The sequence below is a fragment of the Ochotona princeps genome, chromosome 2 (genome assembly GCF_030435755.1).
Source record: "Ochotona princeps isolate mOchPri1 chromosome 2, mOchPri1.hap1, whole genome shotgun sequence".
NCBI classification, from domain to species: domain Eukaryota; kingdom Metazoa; phylum Chordata; class Mammalia; order Lagomorpha; family Ochotonidae; genus Ochotona; species Ochotona princeps.
In genome coordinates, this window is record NC_080833.1 from 30,304,766 (window position 1) to 30,318,562 (window position 13,797).

Genomic DNA, 13,797 nt, shown 5'->3' on the forward strand with positions numbered 1-13,797 from the left:
GTTCAAATCTGCACGGTTCCCTTGAGGCCCTCCCTCCACATCAGGATCCGCCCAAGCCACCATGCCACAGGTGGCTGTCAGCGACTTCCTGGCTGCTCTGTGGTGCCCTGGCCCTCTCTGAGAGGTGAGTGTAGTGTGCCCTATGGAATTATGACTGTACGACTGCTTGTATTATAATGAACTCAAGCTAGCTATGGAGTGTGACTGCTTATTGAAACAAATCATGTTTGCTGTGGAGTCCAGAAGCTGGCCTTGGCCTTGGGCAAGCCAGTTGAGCCCTCCTGGATCAATATGACAAGAGGACACGATCCATCGTAACACAGAGTACAGAGGGAGGGAAGTGACAAGGGCACAGTGAGCGTGGGCTGTGGACCATCCTTCTCACTTGGAACATGGGACTCCCCTAGCCCAGGCCCTCTCCTCTGTCCCATCTCAGTCAAACGACTTTCTCCAGTGGCTCGGTTGTTCAGAACCCCCTGAGACTCCACTCTTCCTGCTGAAGTTGAGCCATCAGGCACGTTCATCTAGGAAGTGTGTCGGCTTCCGAGACTCCCTGGCGTCAGCTTTGTACCCAGTGTCAGTCCCTGCTTCCCCGACATGCCATTAGTCACACCTCAGCAGTCCAGCCTCCCTCTCAGGCTCCTGAACGGCCCCAAACCAACCTCACTGAGCTGGCACTAGTTCTTGACACCCGCACTATGCCACCATCCTCATCCATGGCTGAATTAAAATATCTCTCCTAGGTTTCAACCTTTGTCCCTGCCATTCTGATTTGTAACCAAGAATCAGACTTTGGGTGGCAGTCCGGGCTTTGGCTTGGGTAGCTCTGGGGTTTTCTGATGGTTGCACTGGGTCTGAGGGCTCGAGGAAGTGCCCTTCTCATCACCTCATATCCAGGGCCCCAGCGTCGCTGCACTGACAGCTGAGCCGCTGCTCGCCAGCTTTCTGCGGCCCCAAGCACACTGTGCTCCCAGGAAGCAGGTCCCCGGCTCCTTAGAGTGGTGGAGCTCGGTGGGCTCCTGTAGAAACCAAGGCAGCGCATGCCCGTGGTTATTCTAGCTCAAAGACGCCAAGGCCAAACACCCAACACCCCGCCCGCTCTGCCCGCACTCAGTGACTTTGCCGCCCTCACTCCCCTCCTCCAGCCCCCTGCCCTGTCCACTCAGCCCCTCCACACCCCTCTTCTGGGACCCTCCTGGGCCCACCTTCAGAGGCTCCATCCTCACTGCCTGGGATGAAGGGGACTCAGCCAACAGGTGCTGTGGGCCAGTGGGTGAGCAACTCATCATCTGCAGATGAGGAAACTTGAGACATGGGCCATGCAGAAGTGGGTTCAAACACAGGGCCCTGGATGCACTTGCAGGCCCGGGTCTTCCTGTCAGGAGGGAGGGGTTCTGGTCCAGGCACGGGCTTCTATCCAGGATCACACTCTACCTTACTGGCATTCCCCGAGGGATCAGCTGAGGAAGCTGCCTGGGACCAGCGAGGCCAGTGCCTCTGCTCCCAGAAGGTCCTGCGGGTTCAGCCTCTGAGGAGCCCCACCCCCAGCCCTGAGCCTCACCATCCTCCGTCTCCACATAGAGGCGGAGTCCCAGGTCCTTGTGACGGTTCAGCAGCCAGCGGTCACTGGCCGCTGTGACGTCCAGCACCAGCCAGCCCTCCTTCCCAGCCTGGAGCGTCTGAAGATCCAAAAAGAACAAGTCAGACTCCCTGTGGACACGAAAGAACAATTAACCATGGGCCACCAGCTGCCACTGTGCATCTAGTGCCTGCCTGGGGATGTCACAGAGTACCTGCCCTGCCTGACTTGGAGCTGGGCCCATCTGTACCTTGGCTCCCAACGGCAACCACGGTGCTGGTTCAGCACCTGTACTCATGGGGACACAGGCTTGGTCACCCATCTCAGGCCCCACAGCTAGGCTGGGAGGACAGGGACTCAAAGTTGGTTGAGGCCTGGAGCCCACACCTGCCTGACCCTTCTGTTCATTCTCCCAGGAAGCTCCCCCTCCTCCTCCTCTGGGAAATACCACTCCTGTGCCCGACCCAACTAGACAGGTAACAGCTCAGCTCCTGTGCCATGACATTGAGCCTGAGACCATGGGGCTGGCTCTGGGGAGGTACCTGTTGGCGTGCTCCTGGACCACCTGGAAGGTGCTGACGAGGAGGGTCCTGTTGGCCAGCAGGGCGCTGGGCTCCTTGTAGATGCGGAGTTCGGCAGCTGTCACCGCCTCCCCTGCTGGGATCTGAGTCAGGTCAAAGAACAGCTCCTTCCAGCCGGGCTCCTGGGGGCCCAGGACATGGTCGCGCTCCACTGAAAGACACGCAAGAGTGGGTGTCACCCTGGGCTGGATGGCCTGGGCTTCTGGGGCTGGGGTGAGGTGGAATTCTTCCTCTGCAAGTGGCTTGCTCAGGGGTGTATATGGGGTTCCATGAAGCGGTGTAATGAGGAGGTGTTCAACAGAACCAAACCCCAAACAGCACTCATGTCCTCCCTTGATCCCCTGCGGGCCCTGGGCCACATATGGAACAGGGACAGACCCTCCTCTGGAGTGCCCAGGCTGAAGGGGAGGTGGATAATGGCCCCGAGGCCACAGCCCTTGGGGGACCCTGAGGGGCAGGGATATGGCTGCCCGCATGTCAGGGGGACAAGGATCCAAGCAGACAGCTGAGGCAGCTGTGCAAAATGATGAGAGCTGGCCTCAGCATCCAGAGAGGGCACTGCAGAGGCAAGGCGGAGAGTGGAAGGGCCTAGGGCTGGGGGGTAGGGCTAAGGCCGCAAGTGCATCCTGGGAACAAGGGGAAAAAAGAGGTATGGGAAAGGTGAAACAGGGAGGAGATAACAGGCTTCTGGAAGGTTCCTTCAAGGGCGGGGCTGTCCAGAGTCCCTGTAGCCTGTAGGTCTTAGCAGGTTCTGGGAAGCCCAGAACATCTAAGCTGGCTCTGAAAGACAATGGGGGAGGGCTGCGGGAGAGGACGTCTAGCTCGGATCCCGAACCCAGTCCGCCATGTGCCCATGGCTCATGGCGGGCTGGGCCCGGACATGCCTGGGTGCGGCCTGCTTCCTTCTGGGGTGAGTACGCCGAGGGGGGAGGCCTCCGTGACTGGGCATGTCCGGGACCCACCCAACACCCTCATTGGGTGGTGGGTGAACGGGATTGGGGAGGGGCGCAACCTCGGGCCTGCAGGATTTAACTTCCGGCTGCCAGAGGCGAGCCGAGGGCTGCGGGAGAGGACGTCTAGCTCGGATCCCGAACCCAGTCCGCCATGTGCCCATGGCTCATGGCGGGCTGGGCCCGGACATGCCTGGGTGCGGCCTGCTTCCTTCTGGGGTGAGTACGCCGAGGGGGGAGGCCTCCGTGACTGGGCATGTCCGGGACCCACCCAACACCCTCATTGGGTGGTGGGTGAACGGGATTGGGGAGGGGCGCAACCTCGGGCCTGCAGGATTTAACTTCCGGCTGCCAGAGGCGAGCCGAGGGCTGCGGGAGAGGACGTCTAGCTCGGATCCCAAACCCAGTCCGCCATGTGCCCATGGCTCATGGCGGGCTGGGCCCGGACATGCCTGGGTGCGGCCTGCTTCCTTCTGGGGTGAGTACGCCGAGGGGGGAGGCCTCCGTGACTGGGCATGTCCGGGACCCACCCAACACCCTCATTGGGTGGTGGGTGAACGGGATTGGGGAGGGGCGCAACCTCGGGCCTGCAGGATTTAACTTCCGGCTGCCAGAGGCGAGCCGAGGGCTGCGGGAGAGGACGTCTAGCTCGGATCCCGAACCCAGTCCGCCATGTGCCCATGGCTCATGGCGGGCTGGGCCAGGGCGGCCAGTGCGCCATTTGGCGCCAGGCTGTGCCTACTGGCCTCCCGGCCGGGGAGCTCTGGGGTATTGGACATCTGAATCGCTGCTGAGATAACTCTAGAGTGACCCCACTGTTTCTGGGATCTGAGTCAATCCTAAAGATTCCCAATGCCAGTAACTCTTCCTTTGAAGAACTTCCAATCCCTTAACAATGCTGAGCTTTGAACACCTATCAAGTAAAAGATAAGCTCCGGCTTGTGTAGCAGGCTGGCACCTAATGGTCCTCGGAGCAACCACGTGCAGGTGTGTGATTTACAGCTAGGAACGGTCCCAATCTGGGAAGCCACAGCTGGGATGAGGTTCCCACCAAGGGGTGTATGTGCTGGAATGGGGGCTGCGTTCTATCTAGGAAACAGTTGCAGTCACCCGAGGCACTAGTGTGGGCTGGGATTGGAAGCACCAGGCCGGTTCAGATCCCAGCACCATCTGGTGTTATGGAGAAACAGGGTAGATGTGGGACTGACTAGGCTGGGTCTCAATCCCCTTCTGAGCCATGTGTGAGCTGTATGTGGGTATGGACGAGCCATGGCTGGGCTGAAACATCCAACAACAAGAGTCAGAATGGGGTGAAAGCCAGCCAGGAAAAGCCACTGTTCCTGCTAAGACAGGAGGTGAACTGAGTAGGGTTGGCTCAAGAACCCCCTGGCAAGCGCAAAATCTGGCATTGGGAGGGGTTCTGATGGAGGAGCCTGGGCAACTCCTCTGGCAGGACACAGTCCCTGCAGGTAAGCGCGAGAAGCATGATTGGAAACAGCCCAGAATAGGCCATGGAAAGTTTCCCACTGGCATGCATTCGGCATGGGTCAGGAGCAGGCCAGGCTGAATCAGTTCATGTCATCCTCTGGCAAATCCGATCACCAGAACAGAGTGTGGAATGGGCCGGGTTTGGTTGCGACAAAACCAGTACACATTCTGGAACGCCAGGGCGTGGTTGCCTGTACTGGATATGAATGCAACACCCATCCAGCACACGTGAGATCAGGAAGGGAGGGGCAGAGCTGGCGGGGGGGTTAAGGGGCTGGTCCCCTCGCTGGACAACCACTCCCACTGGAGAGTGTTGGCTGGGATAGAGACAGACACGACTAAGCAAGGCTACAACACCTGTGCGCTGCATGTGGACAAGATCAGGGCCACAGCATCAGCTGGCAGAAGCTGGCACTGGGGACTAATTCTGTCGAGTCAAATCACAGGACCACCTAAAGAGTGCATAAACCGGGACAGAGAGACCTGGGAGGGAAAAAGTGGGTTCCCCCTTCCTGGGTCACTAGTCCCACGGGAGGGCATGAAAACTAGGACGGGGGCTGGGATGGCTAGACAGAGGCACTCAACAACATCTGTGAGGGCTGGATGGTTGAGTCGATTAGATAGAACTAAGCTTTAATACCCATTGACAAGTACCAGAGCCAAATGGGATGGGGGACAGACTGGTCTTCTGCTACACAAATTGGCAAACCAGGGTAGGGGGCAGGCTTGGTGGGGGTTATTGTGGGTCGCCCCGACTAGGCTGCAGCTCCCACTGGTTGATGTAAGGGCCGAACCAGACTGGACTGCAACACCCATTGGTTCCAGTGCAACTCGGGACTGAAAACAGAACCAACACAGCAATTGCAACCACCAGCTGATCAGGGTGATGGACTGTGCCGGGCCCTGTGCTTGCTAGAACATACAAGAATCTGGTCTGGGAATACCTCAAAGTATCTTTGGAGATCTCCCCACTTGAACTGCTGGACTCAGAATTCTAACCAAGAAAAGACAGAAGACAGAATAGGACAATCATTCATCTCAGCTACATGTTGGCAGCGAAATATGGGACAAATGGAGACTTCATGATGGACCATATCAATCAGTGGACCACCTCATCGAGCGAAACTGGCAGTGACTCATAACTGGAGAACTATTAACTCCACTTGAGCACATATCTCAGAGCATGCCCCACATATGGGACTTGGGGTGGGCGGGAAACCGGGTGGGGCTTCTCCCTCAATATCCCCTTTTACCTCAGATACATGATGGAAACAATATGGACATAATAGCATTGCCCACCTCCCTATCCCCCTGAACCTTTTTTTTTTTTTTTCCTCCTCTTTCTTGATTTTCCTTCAACTATAGTTAAGTATGTAAAGATTGTCAACAACAATACAATAAAAAGGATTATACATAAAAAAAAAAAAAAAAAAAAAAAAAGAAAGACAATGGGGTAGAGTCCCAGATGTTGGGGAGCGGCAAGAGTTGCTCCAGGTAGAGGGGTTCTGTGCTCCAGTGTGGGGGTGCCAGAGGTGCCCAGAGATTAAGGTCAGGGTCAGTGGGAGAAGGGGCTGGACTGTACCATTGGAAGAGGGGCTGTACTCCGGTTGGGAGGGGGAGGAATGGGGTTCTGGGTCAACAGGAAGCAGAAGTGCCGGACTGGAGAGGAGCTGGGGGCAGATGGGAAGACTCCACACAGACAGAGGTCCAGGACAGGCTGCGGGTAGGGTGGAGTGGGGGCCCAGGCCGGAGACTGGTCCAGCAGTCCAGGCAGAGCCTGTGGTGGTGGGGTCCTTCCCACGCTTCCCCAGCTGCCCAGCCAGGGCATTCAGGAGGCCTCACTTTCGCCTCCGTCCCTCTCAAACTCTGAAATCTGTGTTTCCGGAAAGCAGGGGTGGGATCCGCCCTGGGCCTTCCCTCAAACCCCACGCTGAGATTTTAATGACCAGTTTGTATCTTTTTAAACCTGCCGTCCCTGGCTGCTGGACTCAGGGACCACAAGGCGGGGTTTTAAAAAGCACCAGGCTGTGCGGCCCTGGGCGGATGTGGGGACCACTTCCTGTCCTTGTGGTAGGGACCCGGGCCAGGGACGCACAGGCACACACAGCTGTGCAGGGCAGGGCAGGGGACAGGCATGTCTGGGCTACAGAAGATGGCTGGCCCCAAGGTGACCAGGTACATTGTCCCACAGCACCTCAGGATGTCTTAAGGTTTGCTTCAAGATCAGAACAAGACTGAATTTCTTTTCTTATTTACTCAGACTCAGGCTTTCCTCCGTCCAATTTAGAAACCAATTAATCAAGTTCTTTATGCACGACACTGTTCAGGCATTGAGAACTCAGGAGTGAAAAAGACAAATGAAATCTCTGCTCAGGTGGAAGATACAGGCTAACAGAGAAACCGTGGGATGTCATGGAAAGATTCGGAGCATTGTGGGAGCTTTCCATATGCTGCTCATTATGGCTTTTAAAAAGGACACAGAAAGAATCGGACACACCCACACTCACACACCTGTGCAGGAAGCTGTCACTATCCTGCCAGATCACCAGTGAATCTACCTGGTGCTACAACCATCCCCAACACTCCTTGGGCCCCGGGAGCAGATGGCGTTCCACAGAGGTATTGATGACAACCTCGAGGATCAAAATCTCTAAAGACAAAAATCCCCCAAATCAGAATCCTGAAAATTTCAGAATCCTAAATGTGGAAACCCTGAAATTCCAAATCGCAAAAATCACCATTCCCAGATAGAACGTCTTTTTGTTAAAAGAAGGTCAGCTTTGGGGAAGGGATATGATGTGGGAATGATGAACATGTCAGCTTCACTTTGCACCACTTAAGTGGGCGTTCCTTCCAGTTGATGGAGTCTTCAATGAATCAGAGGCCCATTTGCCTAAAGAAGCCAGTGAGATCACTGCCAGGTGAGAAGATAATTATGTGCGTGGTACATGTTGCTGTTGGATCAAATTTGTTGTCTGCACATGAGTGTAGGATGGCTTTCTGATCGTGGCACAGAAGATAGTTGACCAGGGAATACACATATTAGTAGATATTGATTTGCAGCAGAATTTCCAAAGATCATTGCCACTTAGACTAAGAATATGAATGCATGCTCCAAGGAAAGCCACACCCTACAAAAAAATACAAGAACAACAGCAAAGTATCTTGATGCAAGACTCTTAAGATTCAGTTAATGAGCCCGACGCAATCGCGCCAGGATCCTATATGGGTGCCGGTTTGTGACCTGGCTGCTCCACTTCACTTCCAGCTGCCTGCTTGTGGTCTGGGAAAGCAGTTGAGGACGGCCCAAAGCCTTGGAACCCTGCATCCCACATGGGAGACCTGGAAGAAGCTCCTGGCTCCTGGTTTCTGGCTTCAAATTGCTCAGCTCCAGCTGTTGGGGCCACCACAGGTGTGAACCAGTGGAGAGAAGATCTTTGTCCTTCTCTCTGTAAATTTGCCTTTCCAATAAAAATAAGTAAATCTTTAAACATTTTTTCAGGTAATAATCAGGGACCCCAGTCAGTTCTTATGGGTTCCTGCTGGACAATGGTCCCTAATTTAGTCCTGCAATACCCATTTTCACGTGGCAAATTTTCTTTCAAACTAAGTTATGTATTTTATGTATTTTATCTTGCCATCATTTTCAATACTAGAGGCATAAATTGAGTAAAGATCCTTAGAATGTTTTATCTTTTGAATTGTTTGCAAATGTGACTGTGTAGAGGTACATTATCACAACCTTGACTTTGTGCATAAGCCATGAGTGTGTACAGAAAAACACCAAAACTTTCTTCATAAATTAAGGGTGTCCTTTGGCATGCAGGTATATGGCAGGGATCTGTTGACCTGTGGAGCTGTCAAAAGATTTGAGGTCAGAAAGGATCTCACACGACCAGTCCCAAGCTGGAGTCACACAATCACCAAGCACGCTGACTCGCACTTCCCTGTCTGACCTATTTCTTCATGAGCACAGCGACACGAGACATCTGTGTGACTGCTAATGCTTGCAACAGACATACACTACTACTGTGTAAAGAGGCCTGTTTTATTGTGTAAAGTAGTATGGCTTTGTATGTTTCTATATATTTTTTGGAAGACTTATTTATTTTTATTGGAAAGGCAGATCAGATTTATAAAGAGAAGGAGAGACAGAAAGATCTTCCATTCATCCGTTCACTCCCCAAGAAGTCACTGATTGCCAGAACTGAGCTCATCTGAAGCCAGCAGCCATGAGCGTCTTCTGGGTCTCTATTGCTGCAGGGTTCCAAGGCCTTGGGCTGTCCTCGACTGCTTTCCCAGGTCACAAGCAGGGAGCTGGATGGGAAATGAAGCCTCTGGGATTAGAACCAGCGCCCATATGGGATCTTGGTGCTTGAAGGGAAATGATTAACCAATCAAGCCATTGTGTCAGCCTGCTTTGTATGTTTCTTAAAAACAAACAGGGCCCGGCGGTGTGGCCTAGCAGCTAAAGTCCTCGCCTTGAACGCCCCGGGATCCCATATGGGTGCCGGTTCTAATCCTGGCAGCTCCACTTCCCATCCAGCTCCCTGCTTGTGGCCTGGGAAAGCAGTCGAGGACGGCCCAATGCCTTGGGACCCTGCACCCGCGTGGGAGATCCAGAAGAGGTTCCTGGTTCCTGGCTTCGGACTGGCGCGCACCGGCCATTGCGGCTCACTTGGGGAGTGAATCGTCGGACGGAAGATCTTCCTCTCTGTCTCTCCTCCTCTCTGTATATCTGACTTTGTAATAAACTGAATAAATCTTTAAAAACAAACAAACAAACAAAAAACCAGAAAAACAAACTTTGGGACCCAACGTCATGGTATGGCATGTAAAGTCACCTGTAAAGCCAGTATCCCATGTAGGTGTGCTAACTGCTCCTGTTCCCATCAATCTTTCTGCTAATGCGCCTGGGAAATGAAGTAGAGGAAGGCCCAAGTGTTGGGGTTCCTGTCACCCACGTAGGATACTTGGATGAGGCTCCTGGCTCTTGGCTCTGGCCTGCCTTAGCCATTGCAGCTCTCCAGGGAACGAGCCAGCACATGAAGGATCTGCCTCTTCCTCTCTCTTTGTAAAACTGAGTTTACAATAAATATATCTTTTTAAAATATCCCCTTTGTAAAATGTAAATAAATGTCTTCTTAAAAACTTTCATTTTTACTATAATTACTTTTTTTGGGACTGTTGATCTTTTGAGATTTTAGTCTTTTAGGGATTTTGACTTTCAGAATTTCAATGTTTCCCCAAGATGGGATTCAAGACTATGTCTTTGAGATTATGGTCCTAACCCATTCCATCAGCAGCTCTCTGTGTTTATTTTCCACAAGATTATAAAAAGTAGCCCAAATGCTCAAACCCTGAACCAACTTCTGCGGAAGCAGCAAATGGATTTATTTCCCGAACTGCCTTAATGTGGCTCCCTGGAAAATAAACATCATGAATCACCAATGCGTGTGGACAAGAAGCCCCAACCTCCTCCTCCAGCCTCTGATGAAACAACCACCAGATCCCACACTTCCGGGAAAGACCCGCTGCTGGCAGGTGGTGGCCTCCCTGGCTGCAGCACTGTCCGCATCTGGACCCCCACACCTGCTGCTTCCAGGCCAGGCCTGGCCCACACCAACCCAACACCAACAAAGCCTTCAGCTATTTTTGTATCCTAGACAACATTTAGACTTGCCCGCTGATCTAAATCTGGCTTGTTTCTGACCAAAAGGCAAGATTTGAAAAACTCAGAGTGGCTGTGGGGGGCCTACACTCAACTCTGAGTTCCGGTCTAGCCCCTGAGGGTGGAGGGATGCCCTCCAGGGGATTGGGCCTGGCGGGCTGCTCCTGCTGGTGACCAAGAACCTGGGGGGGTGGGGCTCTGCACAACGGCCACAGACCCTGTGTCTTGAAGGGTTTTTACCACCCAGAAACGCTGGAGCTGTGGGGAGAGGGCTGGGGCTGCCGCTGGGGCTGCCACTGGGGCTCTTACCCACTGGCTGGATTCCTGACTCCGCTCAGGGCTGTTTCTATAAACAGCTCTGCACTCACAATTACCCGCCCAAGCCTCCACTGGCTGTAGACCCCAGATTAAAAGGAAGCGCCTGCACTGGCCACCACATCAAGCCTGCCAGAGACAAAAATAGGTCCCAGGAGCTGCGGGCAAGAGGGAAGCAATGTCTACCTCCAGCTGTGGGAATTTTCCAGAAAGGTGTGGTCATGGTGATGGTTCACCCTCACCCTCTCTCATCTGTGGGGAAGAGGCTCTGATGAGGAGATGGGTCAGTGCCCCTTCCTACCCTGGACCTCCCACCTCTGGAGGAATACCCATTGGGAGTGGGAGGAGCGCATGGTCTTGTCTCCTGGTCTCTCTGGTCAGAGCTCAAAAAGCTTTGGTGCAGCTCTGATGGGGAAACTGAGGCTCAGAGGGGCAGGACTTCTCCAGTGGTTGTGGGTCAGATCAGGGCTCCCAACGTGACATCCCTGACTTGATGCCAGTGCCATCTCAGTGGTCCAGGGATTGAGCAGGTGGAGATGCTGCAGCTGTTGGCAGGTGCCCTCTGTCAATAGCTGCCCTGGGCATGCTGCTGATGCCCCCTCCTCCAGGCAAGCCCCTGAGAGAAGCCACACCCACCATCCACCTGCAGCTTCCACAAAGATGAAGGCCAGCCCCAGGCTCCTTCAGCCCCTCCCTCTCTTGGGGCTCCCCTGCCACCTTCTGCTCTCCTCTCTCCTTTGCTTTGGCCACCTACCCCTGGCACTTGCTATGCAGCGGTAGGTTGCCACAAAAGGTCACATGTGGTCCTGCTTTCAGGAGGAGGAGAAAGAGGGTTAAATGACTAGACTCCTGATAGGCACAAGGAAGGCACAGTGTGCTAGTCGATAGGGTGCTTGGGGGAGAAGACAGCGTCCCGCAGAGCAGTTGAGGGGTCCTGATAGGCCAAAGCCCAGAGGCGGTAAATGATGGGCACTTCCAGTCTCCAAGCTGTGGACTGTGTTCCAAGACCCACAGAGATGCCATTGCTCTTCATGCCTGCCAACTGTATTCATTCTCTCCTGCTGCGTAACAAATTACCCCAAGCAGCTTAAAGCAACAAACAAGAGGCAGATATTGTGACACAGCCAAATGAGCCTCTGCTTGCAGTGCTGGTATTTCACATTTGAGTATCGCTTCAAGTCTCAGCTACTTCATTTCTTTTTTTTTTTTTAAGATTTATTTATTTTTATTGGAAAGTCAGGTATACAGAGAGGAGGAGAGAGAGAGGAAGATCCGTACACTGGTTTACTCCTAAAGTGGCCACAACAGCCGGAGCTGAGCTGATCTGAACCCAGAGCAAGGAGCCTCTTTCAGGTCTCCTACGCAGGCACAGTGTCCCAAGGCTTTGAGCCATCCTCAGCAGCCTTTCCAGGCCACAGGCAAGAAGGTAGATGGGAAGCAGGGCAGCCAGGTAATGAACTGGCACCCATATGGAATCCTGGCTCGTGTTAAGTGAGGACTTTAGCCACTAGGCCACCATGCTGGGCCCTGCTTCATCTCTAATCCAGCTCCCTGCTAATCCACCTGAGCAGGCAGCAGAAGATGGCCCACGTGCTTGAGCCACTACCATCCATGTGGGAGATTTGGATGGAATTGCAGGTTCCTGGCTGCAGTCTCACCCAGCCACACTGCTGCATTTATCTGAGAACCAGCAGAAGGAAGATCTATCTTTCTTTCCTTCCTTCCTTCCTTCCTTCCTTCCTTCCTTCCTTCCTTCCTTCCTTCCTTCCTTCCTTCCATCTTTCTTTCTTTCTTTCTTTCTTTCTTTCTTTCTTTCTTTCTTTCTTTCTTTCTTTCTTTCTTTCTTTCTTTCTTTCTTTCTTTCTTTCTTTCTTTCTTTCTTTCTTTCTTTCTTTCTTTCTTTCCTCTTCCTTTCTGCCACTCTGCCTTTCAGATAAGAAAATAAATCTACCTAGAGCCCGGCGGTGCGGCCTAGCAGCTAAGGTCCTCGCCTTGAATGCGCCAGGATCCCATATGGGTGGCGGTTCTAATCCTGGCTGCTCCACTTCCCGTCCAGCTCCCTGCTCATGGCCTGGGAAAGCAGTCGAGGATGGCCCAAAGCCTTGGGACCCTGCACCAGCGTGGGAGACCAAGAGGAGCTCCTGCCTCCTGGCTTCGGATCGTCGCAGCACCAGCCATTGTGGTCACTTGGGGAGTGAATCATCAGACGGAATATCTTCCTCTCTGTCTCTCCTCCTCTCTGTATATCTGCCTTTCCAATAAAAATAAATAAAATCTTTAAAAAACAGAAAAAGAAAATAAATCTACCTTTTAAAAAAAAAATCACCCCATGTTGGTGTCAGCGCTATGCTGCTGTGGCACGTTAAGCCCCTGCCTGCTATGCTGGCACCCTATATGGATACCAGTTTGAGACCCCACTCCTGATCCAGGTTCTTGCTAACGTACTAAAGATAACATGAGTGCTTGGTCCTTTACCATCCAGTCGGGAGACCCAGATGAAACTCTTGGCTCCTGGCTTCAGCCTGGCCCAGCCCTAGCCACTGCAGCCATTTGGGAAGTGAACCAGAGCTGGAAGTTCTCTCTCCCTCTCCCCACTATAACTTTACCTTTTAAATTACTGAATAAATAAACAAATCTTTTAAAATTATATCTAAGACTATGTGTATTTCATGTTGTCTCTTAGGATCAGGAATTCAGGCTCTTAGTTGGGAAGGGCTGGGTCATGATCTCTGGTGAGATCCCAGGAAAACTACGCATGTCTGAAGACTGGATGGCGTTCACAGTCCACTTGCAAGCTCCGCATGTCGCTATTGTTGGCAGACTTTGGCTCCTCACCTCAGGGGCCTCCTCAGAGGGCTATCCACCTCCTCACTTCCCCCAGCAAGAGTAACCTAAGAGAGATGGAGACCACCTCCTTTCATGTCTAATCCTGTCTTGGGTGTAGCATCACTCTTGTTATATTACACTGTCACATAGAGCAGAACTGGTTTGATGCTGAAGGTGAGGGGTACTGGAATTTCTGGGGGCCCTGAGGCTGATCTGACTAGCTAAAGATCTGATAGTGTGAAAGATCAGGGTGCTTGGGCCCAGCGTGATGGCCTAGTGGCTAAAATCCTAGTCTTCAACACGCCAGGATCCCATATGGCGCAGGTTTTAATCCCGGCGGCCCTGTCTCCCATCCAGCTCTCTGCTTGTGGCCTGGGAAAGCAGAGG

The 13,797-nt window shown here is 53.0% G+C and overlaps 2 protein-coding genes across 2 annotated transcripts in view; one reads left to right on the top strand and one right to left on the bottom strand.

Annotated features, from left to right (window-relative positions):
* The window catches only part of PPIE (peptidylprolyl isomerase E), a 174,378-nt gene that overhangs the window by 22,814 nt on the left and 137,767 nt on the right, over positions 1–13,797 (top strand). The gene's annotated exons all lie outside the window — the stretch shown is intronic.
* Positions 1–13,797, bottom strand: part of LOC101534077 (bone morphogenetic protein 8B) — a 28,182-nt gene that overhangs the window by 9,082 nt on the left and 5,303 nt on the right. Inside the window, exons 2-3 of the mRNA XM_058679463.1 lie at positions 2,122–2,311; positions 1,562–1,710 (exon numbers count right to left, since the gene is read on the bottom strand). Coding sequence (XP_058535446.1) covers positions 1,562–1,710; positions 2,122–2,311 — 339 coding nt within the window. The remainder of the gene's footprint in view (positions 1–1,561; positions 1,711–2,121; positions 2,312–13,797) is intronic.